Source organism: Synchiropus splendidus, chromosome 4 (genome assembly GCF_027744825.2).
Source record: "Synchiropus splendidus isolate RoL2022-P1 chromosome 4, RoL_Sspl_1.0, whole genome shotgun sequence".
Classification (NCBI taxonomy): domain Eukaryota; kingdom Metazoa; phylum Chordata; class Actinopteri; order Syngnathiformes; family Callionymidae; genus Synchiropus; species Synchiropus splendidus.
The window spans coordinates 18040889-18062960 of record NC_071337.1 but is presented as its reverse complement, the minus strand read 5'-3'; the positions used below and the strand labels follow the sequence as shown (position 1 = coordinate 18062960).

At 43.5% G+C, this 22072-nt stretch overlaps 1 protein-coding gene across 2 annotated transcripts in view; it reads right to left on the bottom strand.

The window, feature by feature from the left end:
* Window positions 1–276: 276 nt before the first annotated feature.
* The window catches only part of cerk (ceramide kinase), a 51666-nt gene continuing 29870 nt past the window's right edge, over window positions 277–22072 (bottom strand). Inside the window, exons 4-13 of one of the 2 annotated variants that reach the window (XM_053862453.1) lie at window positions 20807–20932; window positions 20223–20289; window positions 18742–18887; window positions 14705–14779; window positions 14490–14642; window positions 12176–12281; window positions 11588–11667; window positions 9213–9412; window positions 5125–5339; window positions 277–2172 (exon numbers count right to left, since the gene is read on the bottom strand). In XM_053862453.1, coding sequence (XP_053718428.1) covers window positions 2058–2172; window positions 5125–5339; window positions 9213–9412; window positions 11588–11667; window positions 12176–12281; window positions 14490–14642; window positions 14705–14779; window positions 18742–18887; window positions 20223–20289; window positions 20807–20932 — 1283 coding nt within the window. In that variant the 3' untranslated portion in view covers window positions 277–2057. The remainder of the gene's footprint in view (window positions 2173–5124; window positions 5340–9212; window positions 9413–11587; window positions 11668–12175; window positions 12282–14489; window positions 14643–14704; window positions 14780–18741; window positions 18888–20222; window positions 20290–20806; window positions 20933–22072) is intronic. The other variant, XM_053862454.1, reaches the window with a different exon arrangement.

The window sequence follows — 22072 nt, the reverse complement described above, 5'->3', positions numbered from 1 at the left end:
GACACGCACATCGTCTGGCCATAATCCTGCTTGCTGTGCTGACCTGACACATGCCCAGGGGCTGTTGGTGTGCCCCGGGTGGCAGTCTATGCATTTGTGTAGACCATCTTCTGAACCTCTCATCTGCACATTTTCTGAACATTTCTTTATGTAGTGTTTTCATGCAATGAATTCCTCTCTTTAATTCCTTCAATTAATCAAACAATGTCCGTAGTGTATATATATATATATATATATATATATATATATATATATATATATTTGTTGGTATATATATATATATATATATATATATATATATATATATATATATATATATACCAACAAACGTGTCGTTATATGCCACTTGATTCAAAGGGCTTGGTGCCATTGTACTGGTACCGGACGTTGCTTCTTCACATTCTTGCCAGCATTTTTTGTTGAGTAAGTGACTCTATTACCTCTCTGTTTGGTCCCACCGGAGCGCGAGCCTCTAGCTGTTCCCCACCTCCTGTGTTTATTATTCTCTGTCAGTGGATTCCTGAGTTTCTTGTTTTGGATCTTTGTTTGCCTTTTCCCACCACCGACGCGGTTCTGGAGTATTGATTTTGGATTACCTTTGGACTCTGTTGCGTTTGATAAACTCTGCTACTGTTTGAAGACTGTCTCACTTCTGCTATTGAGTCGGTCGCACCTCAGAACTTTAACTGCGACTCCAACTGGGACTCACTTAAGAGCAGATGTGTCTAACCTATGGAAGCTCACTACCTACTTCATAATGTTGATTTTTCACCTCCTTGGTTCATTTTCACTCTCTCAAGCAGTTTCACCTGACCTGCCAGTCAGGTGGCAGGTCAGGTGCTTATAAGGAAAGCATCATCCTGTGGCCACCCATGAGGTTATCCCTCCCTGGTGTTGGAGTGATGTTCTGGGATAGTTGACCCCTGGTATAGTTGAACTTCAGAGACAGTCGCTCTGACAGGAAAAAGGAGACAGCGATAGAAGGGGCAGAGTTGAATACAGACGAGAGCAGAAGTGAGTGGGACAGCAAGTGGAAAAGTTTGGAGCCAAAGTTAGGACGGTCAGAAGGAGAGGACGGACAGGGGGCATGTGAGATCAATGGGTTTTAAATGAGAGCTGTGATTGTTATGGCATCTATGTCTGCTGAAGTCTGCGTTCTGTTAACATCTGGTGACAACAAGAGCATCTGCCAAACGGCCAGTAGGAGACTCATCACTGCCTGCTCGCACATGTGTGGTTCTCTTCGATCATGACCCGTATCTAACACTCACAGTTCACTTGACCAGCAGTTCGCATGAAGATGTTCTCTGCCTTGTGTGTCGTAGCCAACAAGGAGCCACTCAAACCACTTAGCAACCACTTTGCCTTATTACCAAACGCCACTGAGGTCCTGTTAGTGTCCAAGCAAGGTGTTTACCTCTTTTTATTAGAGCCTCTCAGTCCACTTCTACAAGTGTCAGAGATGAATCGTCCTGCTTTTCCTGCAGTGAGTAGGTTGCTGTGTTCTCTTAGCATTGTTAAGAAGGTCTTGAGCCTGTGGCCTGCTACAGCGCTGGTTCTCACATCTTGCTTTTGTGTTCTTTTCCAATGTTCAGCTTTGGGCTATCGACAGTTGGTTGAATCTTTTGGGATTCAGCACGTACTTATTTGACATGAAGACAGAAATGAAATCAAATAAATAATAATTTAAGGCTTTATTTGGGCCCTTCACTGATTCCTCCTTCAGGCATTGGTGCTTTCCTATTGCATCTTCAATGACGTGTGGTTACACTGTTATGATATGCTGTAGATAGTAATGGAGACTGCACATACAACTGCTTGAGGAAAGGAGCTCTAACAAAACAGTAAGTTCAAAGGGACACTACTGTCTGGCCTTGCTGCTTGTTTCAGTCCAGCTAAAACCAGCTCAGCTTCTTCAGATTCTTCATCTAGACCAGTCCACCTCAGAACCAGTAAGCACCACACAGCTACAGACCTGAGCAGCGCGTGATCATTCCATGGGAGAGCAGATATCCCACTGAGTCCAGGAAGCTGTCAGCAAATCAGCTGTCGCTGCGCTAACTCTTCATGTGTTCTTGTGTCCGGGCCCACAGTGAACACGGCTCCTCAAACAGGCACTGCTGCTGATCCTCGATGCCGCGGGCAAACAGCCGAATCAGCTGGCGCTGGACACTGTGGAGCAGAAGCAGACACACGCATAATGCATCATTTAGCTTGAATAACAAACCATCAACTTAATGACTATGTTCATTTCAATGAGCCTCTGCAGTCCATGTAGCAGACGCCACAGTGACGGATGAGACACTGCAGAGAGCAAAACTAGACAGTGTGGAAAGTGAAACTGCGCTGGGTTTTTACTCTTGATTAATTTTCACGTCAACAAAAGATAACAAAACAAACAAGTCAGCAACTTCTTCACTGAAAAACAAAACCAAAAAATACAATTCAAAGAGTAGAGAATTAAACATTGTGGCTTGTTGGAGTGAGTGTCTAAGCGTTAAATCAACTATAGTGAAAAGTTTGACCAAGGACAGTGTGTAGTGTTAGTTTGTACAGACATGTGACAACATAACTGTACCTTAGTATCACAGTCGAGCGGAGCTATGTCCACTGAATGATCATGTTTTCTCTGATGTACAGTGTTGATGTCTGACAGCAGGACTAGCTTCTGTCAAACAACAACCTCAGAGGGAAATGGAAAGGTGACTCAGTTCCGCTAAAGGTCAACACTGAGAAGAGGGTGAGCACTTCCAAACAGGAACTGTACAAAGGTATGCAGAAGTCGTCCTCTATGTTTGACTGTGGCTTTTATGTTAAAGAAATGCATTCAAAAAAACTATTGGAAAGATTATCTAGTAGCTTCCCCTTTTGAGGGTTGGTCAGTCAGATAGCTACCCTCCCCCCAGGTCAGTGGAGCGGAGCCGGAGAGGCAGTTCACTCCTGTACTTGACTGTGCTGGTCACAGTGGGGGCATTGCATGGTGTGCTGAACCAAGACACCGATTCATGATCCCAGTGATGAGGAGGTGGATAGTCTGAGAATAGGCCGAAGAAAGGCTGTGTGGATGAGAGTGCTGTGGCCTTGAGTGGAAGGTAATCTGAAAAGATGTCAGAGGTTCCGGGAGGCTAGCCACCAAAAGGACGGAAAAAAACACCTATGGAAACATCCAGAAAGAAGGCAGATACACAATGGTGTGGTTGGAAAAAGGCAACCTCAGAACCAAGTAACCCTTGTGACAGCACCAGAAGTACCCATATAAGACGAAGCAATACGATCAGAACACCCCACTCCCCACATTTGCTGGCGTTGAGCTCAGTACTGGAGCTACCGCCACATGTTCCACTTGAAACACTGATATTCATGCAGAAATGCAATTCAGGTTCCAGGTGAAAAGAAATTCATTGGCTCCCTTTGCAAACTCTTTATTAAGGGCTACATCTGTTGTTTACCTGCCGCAGTTGCCAAATAATAAAACCTCCCGCACCGGTTGAAACCTTGAGCGAACGATTTATGCAAACAAAAATCCTGGTGCGGCCGACGTGCTGCTTGTCGGGGGCCTGGAGTTTCAGGCAGAAGCTCTCTCTTCCAAGACGCCTTGCTCTTTTTGAGTTTGGGATTTGCTCGAGCTGTTCCATTAATTATCCCTGCAGTGCTCTGGCGGGCTCACTCCAAGAACGATTAGCCAGGAGGAAGAGGCAATAAAAGGACGGACTTTTGCTTTAATTAAAGGGGAGTAGACTTTTTAACATGGGAAGGGCCATTAAATTAGCAACATTAGCGCACCATGCATCACTGGCGGAGCACAATGGAGCATGAAATAAATGAAGCGTCAAACAGGGTCGCGGCGGCCGTCTTAAAGAGTGGACGGGGTAAGATGAGGGGAAAAGGGGACCTGGACAGTAAGGACTCCTGTGAAATGGCGGTCGTGGCGCCGGCGCTGTGGGAGGCTTTCCTCATTTAGCAGCTAATGATGGGCATCGACGCACTTATTTATTCTTAATGACATTTTTACCCACTAGCACTTTTGCCTAACTGACTTTTTAATCGCAGCAAATAGTTCCCACCAGAGCAGCGGTTTGTAAAGAAAACATTACAACGCGGTCTGCTGTCACATCAGCAGAACTGCTGTGAAGAGCACCATGTCTGTGAACTCTGGCCGAATCATTTGTGCCCCTGAACCAGTCTTTGTTTGTTGAATCCACGGCTGAGTAGTGACTATCTCTCAGTTCGGCAAATCGGATGAATTTAGTCGATTATGCTGCCGAATGGCCAGAGGAGTGAGGCATCATTACAGTATGTCTGACAAAAAAAATAAATAAAAGAAGAAGAATTTCTCATTGTTGTGGGTGCCACAATTTCAAATGATATCACAGGAGTTTGCTGTTTTCCCCAGAGACGGTAGTGAGTGCTGTAGTGAAACGACAGAGCTGAACCAAGCTTAGTAGAGTCCAGCAGGAAGGTGGAACACAGCAAGTTCCCGGTGAAACAAACATGAGAAGTCAGGTGCTGACAGTTAGGATCACCAGCTTCATGATAGCAATAAAAAATTGCTGAAGTGAAAAAAGTCTGCAAAACAAAAAAGGGAAGCAAACACCCCTTCAAAATGACAAGAAAAAAAAACACGCCAAATATTGCTTAAAAAAAAAGAAGAAAAATCACCATGACTGAACCAAAGCACATGAGCAACAAAAAAAGAATTGCAAGACTTTTCATCTCAAAAACATATTTCACCACTAAAAAAACAAAACAAAACTCAAACAAAAACAAAGAGAAGGAAAAAAGTAGACAACCAGAAATTAGGACAATCACTCATTAACACAATCATGACATCAAATAAAAAAAAAGCCAATTGGGAAACCAAGTAACCAATAATAATCAAAAATGAGAATTGACCAAATAAGAAGTAAACGTAAAAATAAACAATCTAAATATGATAATTAAATTAACAACTTCAATAAAGAACACAAAAAAGCGTTCAGCATTCAAAAAGTGCAAAAAATAATACAAATAAATTCTGGAATAAAAAACTGGTTGAATGCCAGTGACCATCCACACCAGGAATGATGCAGTCTTCCCTGACACCTGTGGTTTCAGGACAAACATGAATATGGAGTCGTCACCTACCTCACTTGAATGGCGGTGTGAGGCAGGATTTCCCCGTCACAGCTCCAGTTGCTTTGGGCCGGACTGAAGTCACAGGTTCTGGTTGGTAGGCAAATGGGGCTGAATCCCACCTTGTTCTGGGGATCACTCAAGTCCTCCACAGAGACCGCCTCACTGTGTCGGGGCTCAAAGCGAAACCGTTGCACTCTGTGGACTTCGACGAAGGGATGGTCAAACTGCAGATGCACAAAAAGAGTGGTACATTTACTGTGTCATACAGTCAACCAAAATTGACAACAGATTTCAACAAGAAGCCTGTGTGTGGGGGAGGTCAGAGAGCAGGCGTGCCCCAAGTGCCAGTTTAGGAATGTGTGCATTGACCAGTATGATCCCTTTAGCAGGTGGTTAGCGCATTAGGGGTGGGCCCATCTTGTTCCTTTTGCAATCCCCCCCAAGGTCCCGACAGAAGCCACGGCAAGAGACGCAAGCCTGCAGGCTCCGGCCCGGGGTGGTATCCCAGGATTAGATAAGAGCGATGCTGTCGTCCATTTATCTTACACTAAACTCTTGAGACTCATGTGACTTATCAGAGGACATTACATTGCTGCCTTTCATCAATCCATTTTTGCAGGAATGTCAGTGGAACAGTTCCACAGCAGTTACCATGCAAAGACATTCTATCTAAATGTATCAAACAGACTTCATAGGTAGTAATAAAGATTATTATTATTACAATAATGATAATGATCACTGTACAAATCCAAATGTCGACACCCTCCTGCGAGCTTTAGGAGACCCTTCCCAGCAGTGAATGCGCCCCCCTCCACTACAGATCCTGGAACTTATACTCCCAGCTTTAGTGACGTACAGTAATAACTACAACTGTATTTTGTTTTCAAAGCCTGCCGCGTCTCATTTTGTTGAGCTCTTCTCCATGTGTCTCGGATAAGTGATGCAGATCCATCAATTCACCGCAGGTCCTCCAGGCCAGCTCTCCAAAACAATAATTAAATTTGGCATTCAATATTTTTCGATTAGACTTCCCTGTGGATTTTTAAAAACACTCATTCATCCTCCTTTATCTCCTGATGGACTCACGCTGACTCTGTAATGAAAAGCAAATTTTCAGGTCAACTCTTTTCATTTCGGTGAAAGGAAAACAATTGCGGGAGCAAACAGGAGCTGGATTTGTTAGAAATGAAATTGTCAAAAACGTCTTGATTCTAAAATAGCCGGGCCTTTTCTCTCTCTCTCTCTCTCTCTCGCCCAGCGTGTCTCTGCCTCTCTCTCTCCCTGCTCGTAGAGTGACAGCCATTTATTTCACATCAGACTCACTTTATGACTGCTGCTGCTTTGCATTCACAACGCTGCGTCTGCCTAAAAGGCTTTCTGACAAGGCCATGAATACGCTTAGCAGCCTCTCACTCCTTGTTTCTCTTCGCTCGGCTGGACACTGATTCTGATATTAAGCGAACTTTGATGCAAAGTTCCATTTGGACCCGTCACACGACCCAACTGAGTAAAGCTGGAGGAAGAATTTGGAGAGCAACGCCGCGCTCAAGCCCGTCGCTTCACTTTGCAAACTCCAATTCAGGGATTCCCGGACGTCCCCAGACCGAGGCCTCTGGATGAATGAGCACGGGATTAAGGAGGTCATATCCAAATATGCAACTGTGTTGTCCTACAGTACAGTTTCACACGGTGTGGTCCACTCACTCACACACCACTGTACTGCAGCCAGTTTAATAAGTTTTCACTTCTTAAGTGAACTTATGTATTTAATAAAATATACATGTTTGTACTCATTGCATGTTGACATATATTTTCAAAAGTGACCTTTATATTTATTTTTACAGCACATTACTACTACTACAACCACTAGTACTATGACAACTACTGCTACCACTACTAGTACCATAACTACTCATACTAGTACTTCTACTACTACTACTAATAATAATACACAGTAGCACCCTTTTGTGGTCTCCCCAAAACTCTCTTCAATGCAATATGCTTTCATCCTATTAGTAGTTTATTTTCTGTAGGATTGCCATTGCAAATATTTAGAAAAATATGTATATTTTTTGTATATAATTAAAAAATATGTATAAATAAAAAGGGAAGAAGTACATGTCATTTCTTGTCATTAAAGTAGTAGCAAATTAATTGTTTTTCTAACAGCAAGTTGTGTACCTGATCTTTGTGAAAAAACACAAAATATAGTTTCAATAAACTAAAAGAAACACTGACATATACTAACTTTTTTTTCAATTGAATACATGAAAATAATGAAGCATAGAGTAGGAAAATAAACACTGATTGTGGAAGTTAAAATCTGAACAGAGACAATATCTACATAGTTTTTTTTTTTTTTTTACCTGCCTGTGGTCAGTTTTAGGGCTGTCAGAAGTCCAGATGATGCAGCGTCATGTTTTTAATTTCCGTTGTGTGAATGTTCAAAGGTACTTTTATTGTGATCGGCTCGACAAAGCAGACGCTGGACTTTACTGACAACAGCCTGCTAAAAGGTTTTTTAAAGTCCGGCAGCCTTCCTGGAGTAATAATGACTAATCGCTGATGATTCCTCACCGATCCAGCGAGAGCATTAGTCTGCTCTCAGTCTGCTGGTCCGTACAGCGGATCCCTGATGCAGCGATTAGCGACGCCTCCCTGGACCTCGCCGAAGGTTATTTATGATACGTGGGAAGGCACAAGGGCTTCTCGGTTTAAACTAAAGTGAACCGTGATGGTCAGAATTTGTGCCAAGTCAGCAGACGGAGGTGCCAGAGCAGCAAGTGGGCCGAATTCTACTCACAATCCACCACGCTCAATTTATCCGCGTTGGACTCAAGCAGAGCTCGACGTGGAAGTCTGCTAAATGATGGACAGAGAGACTTACTCAAGCCCTTTTGAACTTCGACAAAAGTTTCACTCCTAACTAAAGCATGAGTCAGTTCTAGACACAGACTCAGACTGTACATCCTATCCACTACTTGTCATTACTTATCACACCTATGAACCTCACTGCGCGTCTTCCTCATAGTTTACACGAGTTGCTCAGTCTGCAGTGCAGGTATAACTTGCTAGGCACAACCATGGGCCTTCATCTGAAGCTGTGACTCAAACTTGACTCACTGCTTTTGAGTAGGTTTGTCCCGATCCGATATTGATATCGGGTATCCGTCCGATACCAGCCAAAAAATCTGTGACGTGACAAGCTACTGAAGGAGAACTGAGGACGGCCGTGTGGCAACATTTTACTGTAAACTTGACCAAAATACGACCAATCTCATCGCCCAGTTGGAACAGCATCACAAACACTAGCATGAGGATTTTTGTAAGACTAGGCAAAGAAACAACAAACCTGTGAGATGCTCTTATTTTGCAGTGTAAAATGTATGTAACCAATTGTTTTTTCTCATAGCTACCAGTTGCTGACTATTCTCAGTTTGAGTGACACCTCTTGGCCAAGCCTTTTACAACATTCCAACACAGCAAAATAAGTATGATTCATGCTCATATCTTATCGGATTGATATCCATATCGGCCAATACGCAAGGCTGCAATATCGCTATTTTATCGGAAGTGAAAACGTTGTATCGGGACATCCCTACTTTTGAGTCAACAAACTCAACTGAGTCAAAGATAAGTGATATTTACTCTCAGGTCAGACTCTCCATTTTCACGATTCCACAGTGAAAATGGGGAGTGAATCCTAGTAACTTAAAGCATGGTGAACTAGCATGTGTTGGCCAAATGGCACCATGTGTTGCCAGTATCATAAGGGAACATGGTTACTTACTAATCTTCTGTCCAGCCGGTCAGGCACAAACCCGTCACACAGAGTGACACATTGTTCTTCGTAAATTCCAGCATAGTACAAGTGGTTGTTGTTAACGTTTAAGTTCAGCAACATTTTGCAGGAAAAGTCATAACGTCAGTATGCAAACAAGTTCACCATAGGGAAACTGGAAGTAGTGTTTGCTTACATTCAGCTTGATATTGGGAGGCAGTGCACAAGAGTTAAATATATTATTTAAACTCAAACAGTAAAAATGGTCAAAAAAAATCATTTGTTATCAGGATTATAAGAGAGTGTTGATTCCTACCTGATCGTCTTTGTTTGTGTGTCGGAAAAGGTGCCGGAGGAAATCCAGCCTGGAACACTTGTGCACCAGGATCAGGTCTGTGGTGCCGTCGGCCAGATGGGCGGCTGGAGAGAGGCCTTGAGGACTCCGAGGACAAGCGCAACTCATGCTCGCTGCGTTGATGGCGATGAACCGGCCACGGATTTTGACCCAGCGTGATGCTGAAAACAGGTGGAAGGTGAGTCATTTGAATATCCCCAGTCTCAACCACCAAGGTTCACGTGTTACACATCTGAAATTTTCCTCTTCGATTAATCCGTAAAACTAGTTGTGCTTTTTAAAATATGTCCTTGTGTCGCTGGTGGTTGGAATAAAAGAATGCATTTGTCGGTGGTTTAATGCCCAAGAGAGCACCAGATCTCGAACGCCAGACTTGACGGGCTCACTTCATGAGTCACGCCACAGAGACTGTTTACAAGTGAATCAAAGTTTCACCCCTGGGAGCGAGTGCAGTGGCAGCGCCCGTCACCGGGGTGATCGTTATCGGGAAGCGATCGCACACCACCAAATGAAACATCTGCTGGTAAGAGCACCTCTGAGGCAGAGTTAAGTGCGTTCAGAATCTGAAACGATTCATTACATCTCCCCCCCTCATTTCACAAAACAAACGCAGCGCGATGATGACAAGTCCGTCGAGGGTGCGGCGTTGTAATTGTGAATCAGTGATTAAAACTCAATAACGGAGGAGAGAAAAGGAGGACAAATACAAACAATCACAGATTTGCATTCCACTGTCTCCGAACCAGTATTTGCTTTTGGGGGGAGGCGAGCTCATTTTTACAGATACTGTGTCGTGCCTCATTGACTGAGCAGTTGCCTGAGACTTCCCTCACCCACCAGTGGAGAAGAGAAAGAAACGGTGTGCAGCAAACATCTCCCTGATTAGCCTGTCACACATCGCACACACAGCAAACAGGTTACGCTCACACGCACACTCAAAGAGATAATAGGGATGCGGGCACACTCCGTAAGATTCCACCAAATCATGAATTTTACACGATGACGCTCATTAGGGAGGAAAAATAAAGCACACGCGGCTCGCCGCCATTTCATCTGCCTCCAGTCTGTGAGACGGAGACGACTGTGTGTGTGCACGCGCTGCCTGCGGTCATGAAACGTCAAGTGGACCCGATGAAGTCTGGAAGCCTGGTTGTGTATGTCATTATCTTTCATTTTACACTCGCATCAACTGGCCATTTACTGCACACAAGTAGTCATTAAGGCGCTCATTCTACTCGCAGCACCAGCACTTCAGTCGGTGCCAGTACTAGATGCCATTACGACTGCCACCTGTCATCCACCCACGTGCACACTTTGGGTCTGCGGCTAATCTTCTACCCATTCTGTTCAGGCCGATTGGGCTATTAGATCGCTTGCTTGGCCGCCGCTTTTCGACCAAACCGCTTTGGCAAACACCATCTTAGTGTCAACTGTAGGTTTACTACTGACCCACAAAGAGGGCAAATTCAATTTTGGGTCACATTATATACAGGGACTGTGGCGAAAGGCCATCATGCCAAAAGGCAGAAGAAAAAGAGTCTTAAATTTCGCAATATTTTTTTTAAATATATATAACAAGAAGAAGAAGAAGAGAACACTTTTACTTTTGTATTTTTTTTTTTTTTTTAACTTTTTTTGTTCTAAGATTCTGAATCAAACTCATAAACTTTGGGCGGTCTTTTTAAGTAATGGATGTCTCTGTAAGGACCATGAGTAAAAAGAATAAAAGAAACCTTTTCATTCAATAGCTTTTCTTTTTTATTTCGAGAGACAAGAGCTAATCCTACAATTTAAACATAAGTAATGTAAACATGCTACGATGTGCTTGCTGCTATAAATGAAGCACAATGAGCTGATATGAAGCGCGATGTGTACCATCTTTTGAAGTGTCACACTTGAACGGCCAAATAACGCTAAAATGGAAAAAACTTTTTCCCACTTAATTTTTTTTCATTTTCTTGTGTAATCAAATGTGTCAGACGTTTTTATTCGTCTGAGCATAGTTGTCTGTAGGACACATTTTATAAAGTGACAATATGACAACTTACCACACACATACCGTGAATTGTAACTGTTCACTTTTAAATCTTAAATGTATTGTAAAATGAAATATTTCACTTTTCAATGAAATATTTGGATATCACACTTACTACTTAAATATCTCAGTATTTGTTGACACTGACTGGCTTTTCTTTGAACTGAGCAAGTGCATAAAGACGTTCTATTTTGGTGAAAGGGTGGCAAAAAATCCTCAGACAAACCGAAGCAGAAAAATGGGGGGGAAGTGGTAAAAATAGTTTGACACATTTCAAGTGATGATCCCCCAAAAAGTGTACCTTTGTTAGGCTTTTCACATTCCTCCGACGTTCCACTGCACAGGTTCTCTGATGAGTTACTGTGCTGACAGACGCCGCACCTGAAATACAACTTGACTTATCAAAACCATCAGCAGCTGCTGCGGAATTCAAGATTTTAACAAGTGTAAATGATTTATAATTTCAGGCAGCAATCAGTTGCCGCTCGGCTGGCTCGCACCCACGTTATTGAATATTTCATTATTAGAAATGTTCATCTAAGGCTGGCGAGGCGTTTTTGCGGGAGGAGTCTTATCAGTTTTTACGGTGAAATAAGTTGTCAGGGAACATGGTGTTTTCACAGATTAACAGCCCCCGGCCGGTTTCAGCCCGCCAGTGAATGCCGGCCCGCATCTCAAAAAGCAAAAGCACTTAGTCAAGAGCTTTTGGGAGACGGCGGAACGGGCTCTCAGTCCACCATAAATCAGATTCCTGACAACGTAAACTATCCCATTTAAGCTTTGGCAGGTGCTGCAATCTAACTGCATCAGATAAGTTAGCACATTGTTAAAGCGCTGAGGAGAAAGGCACATATCTGCCATCTCTCCCGCGTGTGGTTGCTTTATTTACCCCGCCCGACAGCGGTGCTCGTCCCTGGGGTTCCCCTTGTCGTCCTCGGCAGGAAGGAAGGAGACGGTGCCTTCGTAATTGTTGAGGCTCAGAAAGGTTTTTACCCCTGAAACAGATGAAAACAAATAAATTGGCACTCTGTTTAATCTGTTTTTGTCCTAGCAATTACACCTAAAACACAATTTCCAGTGAATGGGTGACACATCTGCATCAGTAATTGCAGCTTGTGTCCTCTAGAGGCTGGCGTGGAGACAAAAACAAATTATTCAGTAAGATAATAGCGCTCGGATAAGAAAGGTAGTTAAAAGCCAATGCTGTTCGTGTGTGTGTGTGTGTGTGTCTGCGCGCTCTCATTTATCTTCTGTGCATCCAATCTGTTATGTGAGCGAACTACTAGTGCTCTCATTTCCACAGCCAGAATCCAATCGATCAGTTTCTTTATCAGCTTGAGTTTGTTTAAAGTTGGAGCTGCAGCTGTGAATACCAACCAAATTCAATTTGGATCTATTAGAGCTTCATTTTGTCTTGTGTTACATGCATGCTATGTACAGTCTGTGACTGACAGTTGGGTGAACTCTGGAGCTGATAAGATGGTGCCGTTGCCTCTATCATGCCAACTCTTAAGTACAATTATCAGTTGAATGGGACACAGCTGGGGTAAGATTCCACTCCTTGAAATCAGACACCAAGGTTCTCAATGAGAAAACGGGGGAGAATCTTATGTCCAGATTCAAGGAGATCTTGAGGTTTCATGAGGAGCTGTCACGAGCTTTGTGACTAGAAGGCCACTCCAGACAGGCTCTCTACTCATCCAAGAGAGGCCAGTTGAGGCGGAATGGGCATCTCTTCCTGTGCAAAGTGTTCAACAAAGAGGTGGCTCTGAAGCAGACCTAAGACGCAACATACTGTAAATTTCAGAGCCGTTTCACACTAACACGGTTCTGGGTCTGGAACTGGTGCCGTTCAATATTCTGAGGACCTCAATGGTTTCTATCGAACTAGCCCGCGTTCATATTAATGTAAGTGGAATTAAAGTGGGCGGGCACTATAAAGTGTCACTCAGGCGGAAGTAAGCTCACTATAAAGTGTCACTCAGGCGGAAGTAAGCTCCTACGACAATATGTTTTCGTCCAACTATCCAGTATGTGATGACTTTTGATGATGTGCAGACATAGAATTATGTCGGACACGTGTATAGGCTGATATATTTTGCAGAAGTGACTGTTGTCTGAGCTCATATAGTCCCATACAGTTCGCAAACCGACTTTTCACAGAGCCATGTTGGTGCCCTCAGAGGGCTTACACGGTGCTGTTCCAGTTCCCGAACACAATTTTGAACTGGCCAGTGTGTTCAGACAGGAAAAAATCTGGCTCAGAACCTGAAAAGTTGGTTCACATTTGAAAAACATAAAATTTTGTTTGAACCTTTGTGACATTGTGCCACGGTTCAAACATGGTCACATGCTGGATAGTGGGACAAAAACAAATGCTTTCAGAATCTACCTACAACCTATTGATGTTCACTTCCGCTTAACGCTTTATAGCGGCTTCCCACTTCAGTTCTTAACTTGGATGGTGCAATAGAAGGCGCCAAGGTTCCTAAAATCCAGTGTGGCACCGGTTCCAGAACCAGAAAGGGCTTGAGATATTGGGAATCATTGGCAACTTGTGGAAAGTCAATGCGAGAGCTAATGAGAGGTCAGGTTAGCTCTATCAGTCTTATAGCAGTATCTCAAAACTTTCTTTCTCCTTCATCTGCCAAAATACAAGACTCAATTCAGTGAAAGCAACCCGGAGTTCTGATGTTTCACGACAATGTCCTTTCACCAGGGGCCAATAAACATTCAGATAAATACCCTTCGGTGACATTCCAACACAGCAGCGCAGAGGTCTGTTTTAAATGTTATTTTTTATATTGACAATATTATTATTTATTATGTGCTTCCTACTGCATGTTGTTAAATAAAGAACTGAAAATAATACATGAGCGACAGTGCAACTGTGCCACTTCAGAAGTGCGGTCTTAGCCTTTCCGGTCCCAGGGAGGTCTTGGAGGGGATTGCTGTATCAAATAGGCTGGTGACCTCAGCTTTAGATCATTTTAACATCTTGATTCTAACTTGTGAGCAGAAACTGTCTGGCAAGTGATCCTCCAGAGCCAGATGCCTGACCTGCAAGCTCAGGAATAAACTTCACATTAAATTAAAGCCTGGCGAGGTCAACGGCAGCAGGCTGGGTTAAAAGCAAAGGTTACGTCTTCGAACCCCAAGACCTGCAGAAGTCAGTAGTGGTTAAGACATGATGGCTGAAATACCTGACAGGTCGTATCTGGCGGGACCCAGCCATCTCATCCTCTCGCTGTCTGTCAGCATGTCTCCATAAAAACCGTAGCCGAGCAATGAGACGGAGCACCTGAGGAAAGTGTTGTCGTGGTGCACGGCGCAGACGTCCATGGGCTGGGAGTCACCTGTTTGGAGACGCTGGTTGTGATGAAACTGCAGTTTGAATTTGAGCTTTGAGTCAATTTACCAATGATGATGTGGAGAGCTGATGTCACCGGGTCGTTGGTGCCGACGGTGGCGAAGCATATACAATCGGTAGAACCTGTTGAAAGACCACATGTCAACCAAAATCCTGGAAAATAAAGCGTGTTCACATTAAAATTGGACATAGTGACCATTTGAGTGCTCGTGCTTTCACGCTGGTTTACACAGAAAAAAGGTCCACCAGGAGTCCTTAACTCCTCCCACAAAGACGGACCCTGCTAATCTTTCAATCAGACCCATGACCTGTCCAGAAACTCCAATTCCAGTAACACAGTACAGCATGTTGGATTCAGTGATTTGATAAGTCACACCAGCTGGATTCACATGTGGAGTCCCCAGTCGCTGCAGCAACTCAAATCCACTGTTTCGACTGTGAAATTTGTGTCAAAGGCATCTCCTGTCGTGCATCCATGAGTTCCAGGTCTCATCTGAGTGTGTGTGTGTGTGTGTGTGTGTGTGTGTGTGTGTGTGTCTGTCTCAGCAATTCAGTCGAGCACTTCCTGTCTGGCATCTAAAGCAACCGGTATAGATCATCTGGGAGTCTGTGTCTCAACAACAAGGTAAGTATGACCTACTTTCTGTATAACAACTTAAGTCATGGGGATTAGATGTGTGAGACGCTTTCATTGCACAAGTCGGACCGACTTTAGGAGGCATCACTCAAATCCCAGTGATTCACTGTCCAATATACGTTGAGATTTCATAAGTTAAAGCCACTTCTCAAGCAGCAACTTCAGCCAAAAGACTTGCTCAAATGTGTGGCACCCACTTCCAGTGAATTAACACGAATCATCGAGTCCCACTCATTGATTTGGACCAGAAGTTAAGGGCTTGATAATCAATGGCACTGGAAATTTGAAGCACAGAAACTTCAGGTTTAATATCTGGAGGTTCCAGATACTCACTTGTCACTTGACTCTGATTTAATGAATGAAACATTTTCAGGAGCATTTGAATAACAGGAGCACAGTCAGATCTGTGGCAGATGTGAAGATGTTTCCTGACTCTCTGCTGAACAACACAAATCACATGGGTGGAAAAAAGCAACTCCTTGGGTTCAACCCACCTCTTGTCTTACCAGTTGAGAACCAAGCACTTACGAAGCCAAATCCATGCACTGTCTTGACTGAATATCTATTTGTAAATGATCAACACATTTATTTGACTTTTGACAACTAAAATGTAAACTGACTAGACAGCTGAACCCGATCAATTCAGTACTTTTGAAGAAAAAAAAAAAGACTTCTGCTTCGTCTGCAACATAAAAAGACAACATAACGCAACAAAACAACATGTCTTATAGATGTGATGTGATCTGATGTGATAGAGGGTGATTTTAGGAATACTTTTGCTCGACTGACTATCAGATCTAAGAACAGCAGATAACTTTCATTTTCAGACGTTGACGATAAATGAAAGGCATGGGGGTGAGCTTGGCGGCTGCATCATTTTCTCGCTCGGCGTCAGATGGCTAATATATCAAAAGACTGATGGAGTCGCACAACTTCATAAATATACTCAGTGTTTGAATTAATTAGAGCACAGTTTGTTTTGATTAAAGAGAACATTCATTACAAACATCCTGATAGCATCTCGCGTTGGAACCAGCTCAATCATCCTGAGTTGAACAGAGTCGCGTAGAACAATCTGTCTCTTCATTTGTCGTCACAGATTTGTGGTCAGAACTTGGAAAGAGATTCCTTTGCTTCCTGATATACTTTTAACTAGAGTTAAGCATCCAGTTCTGCGTGGTGTTATGAAAATCTACAACAGGAATGTTGGATTACTACGGAAGTTACAGGAGTTCTTCGCTAGGTGGTGCTTCCTTTTTAATGATGCTAAGTAAGAAGAGCTGCCGTTATGTTGAACTTGTTACACTGGTCAAGAGTCAGAGCAACTCATGGAAGTGGGCAACACCATTTGTCCTTGAGTGCAACACCATGATTTGTTTTCTGAGTCCATGGGTGAGATTCACTGTACATCAAGGAATCCAAATTCAATGATTCTGCACAATATATATGAGATATATTATGTGACAACTTAACAAGACCATCCATCCATTTCCTTCCACTTCGCAGGAATCATGTTTTGTGGAGGCAGGAGTTGAAGAAGAGAGGCTGTCTCAATGTTGAGGCACTGCAGTACTTCCACTTGAGTGTATCCTGGATGACGTCTCACCTTATCTCTGACATCTGTAACCTTGCTGAAACCCAAAACTGGTGACCACAGGTGAGAGTAGGACCATAGATTGTCGAGCTAGGAGAGTTTGGCTCTTCCTTCACTACGAAGGACACTGATCTGTGTGGCCATCTCATGCTGTTTCATTCACACACTCTCGAACAAGCCGGCAAGATACTTCAACATGCACATCCTAAACTCAACCCCACTCAGGCTGGGAAACATGAGACTCCATTGAGGCACATGTGCATAGGCATAAAACACCGAAGGCTGAGTTCGGCGTCAACATTTGACGCTAAAGTCCACTTGCAAATAGTCGCCCTTTGATGCCTTCAGAGTGAGAATGAGTTGCACAAGCACAATAGATGAATATTGAATTCAGTACACGCTTGTGAGCTCATTTTCATGTAACAGTACAGTAGTAATCCTTGCATGACACTTACCATTAGTATCATTTGAGAACACATAAATCATGACTCACTTAACTCCAGATGTTGACAACCGTTTGAATGAATTTAAATCCAAGATGTACAGTAAATTAAGGGCTAAAGGCTACCCAAGAAGAAACACTAGACGAAACATGAAAACACATACATCTCTGCATTCTTCATCTTCTAATCAGATGTCACTGTACCCCGTCCAGCTGTCTGATGGTGGCACATAAGACGACACCCCACAATGAAAGAAATGTACAATTTGACACTAAAGCTTCCGACTTGAAAGGTGAAAAAGCTCCATCTCCATTCCTGCGTCACCCGGAGCAATTTCAAGGCTATCTGCCTACTTTGATCAACAAAATGGACCTCCTGCCACTGATAAAAGACGAGCGAGGGAGAGGAAATCTAACACGCGCCGGTGTAGAGAGAGCTCAGGGAAGTGTGACGGAGCAGATCAGGCCTCTCCTTCAGCTAGTAGACACGAGCGAGATGATGAGCTTACACTTTCTTGTTCGATTTGGATTGAATGTCACTCCACTGACCTTTGCTTCTTCTTTGACTCTGCTAAGCTTCATTATCGCTCACAGATTCTTCTCACCAGCAAACTGAAGTCTAATGTTTGCCATTCGACTTTTCTTCCACATCTCAGTGAGTGGATTAGGTCTCACAAGCAGATATTTGTTCATAGATGATGCATCAAAGGAGGAAATGGGCGGGGGGAGTGGCACTGCCGTTCTTTCTTCGAGCTCTGAGTTGACTTGAAGCTGTGAAGGCTTCTAGTACTCTATGTACTTTAGTACTCTATGTACTATGTAGCACATGTGAATTAAATATTATGGAACATATTTGTCTGATTTTTTTAATAATATTGAAATGAATTTAAAACCACAGTGTCAGACACAAAGGTGTGTGTCAAAAAACTGTATAACAAACACAATGAGTGAAAAGATTAGTGGGCTCCCATTAGGGAAACCCTAGTTTTGGCTTGGGGAAGGGCTGCAGTGAAAGGTGGAGAGTACCCTGACAAATGGCTGCTAAAGAGAGTTAGCTTGAGTGTACAGCTCACTCGGTCTGGATCATGCTCTGGTGTAGGGGTCTATGTGGGAGTTGTGGATACAGCAGGAACACGGCACTGAGTGCCTGTCTGAGACTTCTATTCATGATACTATTATGGCCAACTATTTCTGGAGAAGACTGATGTAAGAACAGCAGAAAATAAGACCCAAGCTTCCTGGAGCCGGTGGTTGACTGCAGTAAAACACACTGGTTAGACGGACAGTGGGTCGGGTAGGGCTTATTGTGATCTAGAAAATGGTGAACAGAGAGAAGTGTCGAGCAGCTCAACTTTCTGTGCGTCCATGTTGTGGAATGAAGTTAACCCAGTCAGTCATCTCAGACACAGTACCTGCGGGAATGATTCCAATGCGAAGAGAACTTGGGATAAAGTTGGCGTCACACTGGTTGAGATCAATGTTGTGGTCCTTTTGGGTCCTGGTGACCAACCCATGTAGGATCTCGCTGAACATCCCATCACCGCCGACACAGACAATCCTGGACGGATATAGGACTGCGTCAGGTACATTTAGGGAATTTCATTTAGCATGTACACCACGGTCACCACGTGGTGCCCACTGGCACCAGGTAACCTACGGGACATTTTTTGTTACACTGTTGGTAATTATTGTGAAAACTCAGCAATGAGACAAGTATTTGAGAGGAATAGCATTTATCATCCATTATATATCGTGAGTTCAGAAGTGTGTACTGAACCGATGGTAGCCCTTCGGGTCACACAGTGCCCTTGGAGTAGCTTGTGGTTGCTAAAAGGTTGGTGACCCCTGACATACACCATTCCTACAACACCCCTCGTGTGACACTGGCATCCAGAAATCCTCCGGGCCCTCGAGTGCAACAATGTGTACTGGCTCGGTGTCTATCTAAACCACAACGCTCTTTGTCCAAATCAATCCTAATCACCAAAATGAAATGATCTGAACAGAAAAGAAGTCAAAGACCAATGTGAGGCGCTTTCTCAATGAAAAAAAAAAAAGATGTAATTACCGTAATAAGATGAGCTGTACAATGAACTCAATTTTTCCAACACATTACCCACAATTACGAGCTGCACCAACGTGTACAATTGGATTTGAAAACATGATTCATGCCTTTTATGTATTCGGCAGTGACTGTATGGGACTGCAAACCCAAATATTCTTGTTCTTTCATTTTTGAAGCGAAGCAGTTCAGCACCTCAAAATTGAGTCATAGCAAGATGCATGCCTTCCAATGAAACTTCTTTTTGAAATTGGTGGGGTCAAAATAAGAGCTGCACATTTGCAAGTCTTAAAGGCTATAAGACAACAGTGAGCCAAAGTAAGATGGTTGCTCAGCCGCTCTCTTTGGCAAATCTTCATAAATATCAAATCTTACAGTACAATATGTATGATTTGTCCTGATGCTATTGGACCAAGGAGCAGAGAATTTGTGTCAGTTTATAATAAGTTAATTTAGAGATTGTGGAGATGCATATGTATTTTTTGTAGACACGTTGGTAAACCAAGATTCATCACCACATGTGCATCACCACAGTTGCAGCTGTGTTTGTTCATCCATTTGAACGCAAGTGAACTGAAAAGGTGCCAGAGTGAAGGTGGGTTATCTGTAAGTGTTCACTTAAAACTTGTACTTAAAGGTATTGTGGAGTATTTCTGTACAGCACTGAATGATCTGTGTCCCATCCTCTAACAGCAGCAACAACATAAAAACTTCATAACAAACAAACCTGACTCACAAGGATCATTCTCAACCCAAAACAGCTGGATGACATCGGCAGCAGCATTGTGTGCCCCAACTTGACAGCAGCATACATCAGGTTTGAGTACTCACCCGTCATATTTGTCAAGATCAGCCTCATTGTTCAAGTGTTCTCTGGCGTGATTGGCCCGCTCAGTAACTGTGGAAATAAACAGCATGTACACACATTGATGTGAACGGCAGAGAGCAATCTCAGAACTGTGCTATTGCTGTCTGAGATAAAACACCAGACAAGGGAAAGGACAGCACTTTTTTACAAGGAATGCAACCTGCCATGCACAAACATAGCAGGCGTGTGGGGGAAAAAAAATACAGTATTTCATGAGCAAAGCTGTTTACTGCAGCTAATCTGTCAACACAATACAGTCTTGCAGGTGATGGAACTCCTCTGTGAATAGAGGCGGCCCTGATGGACCATCAATAGCAGCAGAATGTGTGTAGCGATTGCAAACACTTACTGAATAATAGATGTGCTTGGATACCCAAGCTTATCAACTATCACAACTTCTATTACGGTGGTCGTGTGAGTAATGACTCTGCGGGTTAAATCATATTCCTGCAAGGCTGTGGAGAGACCAGAAGGCGGTGGCAATCTACAGCCTCGCCTATTGGGGGTCATTTTTTATTTAAGCATAGAGGTACACACGGGGACCCACCGATCACATCAGCAGAGATGCAGGCGCGGCGAAAGAGCGGCGCCACCTTCTGCTCGTAAATGAGCTTTCCGCATTGCTTCCCTCCGTAGGGATTGATGTAGACTAAAAGCGTCTTCGGCCGGTTAGCTGTAACACAAGGGTGGCGGTTAATTAATGGTTATTACAACAATGTGGCAATAGCAATGTTCAACGTGGAGTGCAGATACAGTTTACATGATTGATCATCAGATGGTTTTGTTCTTGAACATGGCTCCATAAATCATAGCCTCTTTTAAAACCCAGATGGCTCCACACCGCCGACTGCGTAGATGCCTCAGACTCAACATACAAGGGCTCATTCTACTGTTGGCTGGGCCGCATCAAGTAATCCACGAGACGTTCCCAACGCTTCCTCTGCTGACCCATTGTGTCGGACAGATCAGGTAGCTTGACAAGCTGGAGCAGTCATGAGGCCAAGCTGTTCATGATGAAAAAATATAACAATATAAAAGCCAGTCCATCTCCTGTAAACACTGTCTGACCTAATTGTTAATTTTACAATGGACACCTATTTTTTTGCTGCTTTTCTCTCCCCTGGTGTTGGCAACAACAACCTCCATGTGGCGTTCAATGTGATGGGAGTTTTTCTTGCATAATGTGAACTCTTTTGTCATGATCAAGGCTTTTGTTAGGCAATGAGTTTCCTTTCTCTTTTGACCACCTGCCCTTTTAGGGAGGAGGTGAAAGGAAGACCTCAAGGGGAAGTTGAAAAATTAGTCTATGACTGTTGAGGTTTGCTCCAAACTCTCAATTCTTTGCATGGTCGACTCCTCGTTCAGCCGTAACTTTCTTCCCTCGCTCTTCCTAGTTTCACTCTCGCCTCTCTCCTAGTGAAATCCAGTCCGCGTGTGAGCGGTTTTTACCAGGCTCACTTCTTAGTTATTCATTGAAGTTTAACCCGCGTGTGCCTGTGTGTAATCACCACCACCGAGCGCTTTCAGTTTGTCGCCACCACATTGAGCTTAACTCCCGGTGTGCTTTTCTGTTCTCCCAGTTTAGTAGGACGTTGATTCTAATCCACCTCTCTTGTTTTGCAGATTTCTTCCCATTCCTAGTGTGTTGATCCCGGTCCGCGTTTTGGCTCCCGGCGCCCTTAGTTTCTATTACTTGTCTGTCTATATTGTTTATTGCCAACTAAGATTAAATTGTATCATTTAATCTTGTTGTCCGTGTCATCTGTCAACCACAATAGCTGCACTTGGGTCCATCCACTCAGGCATTATGACA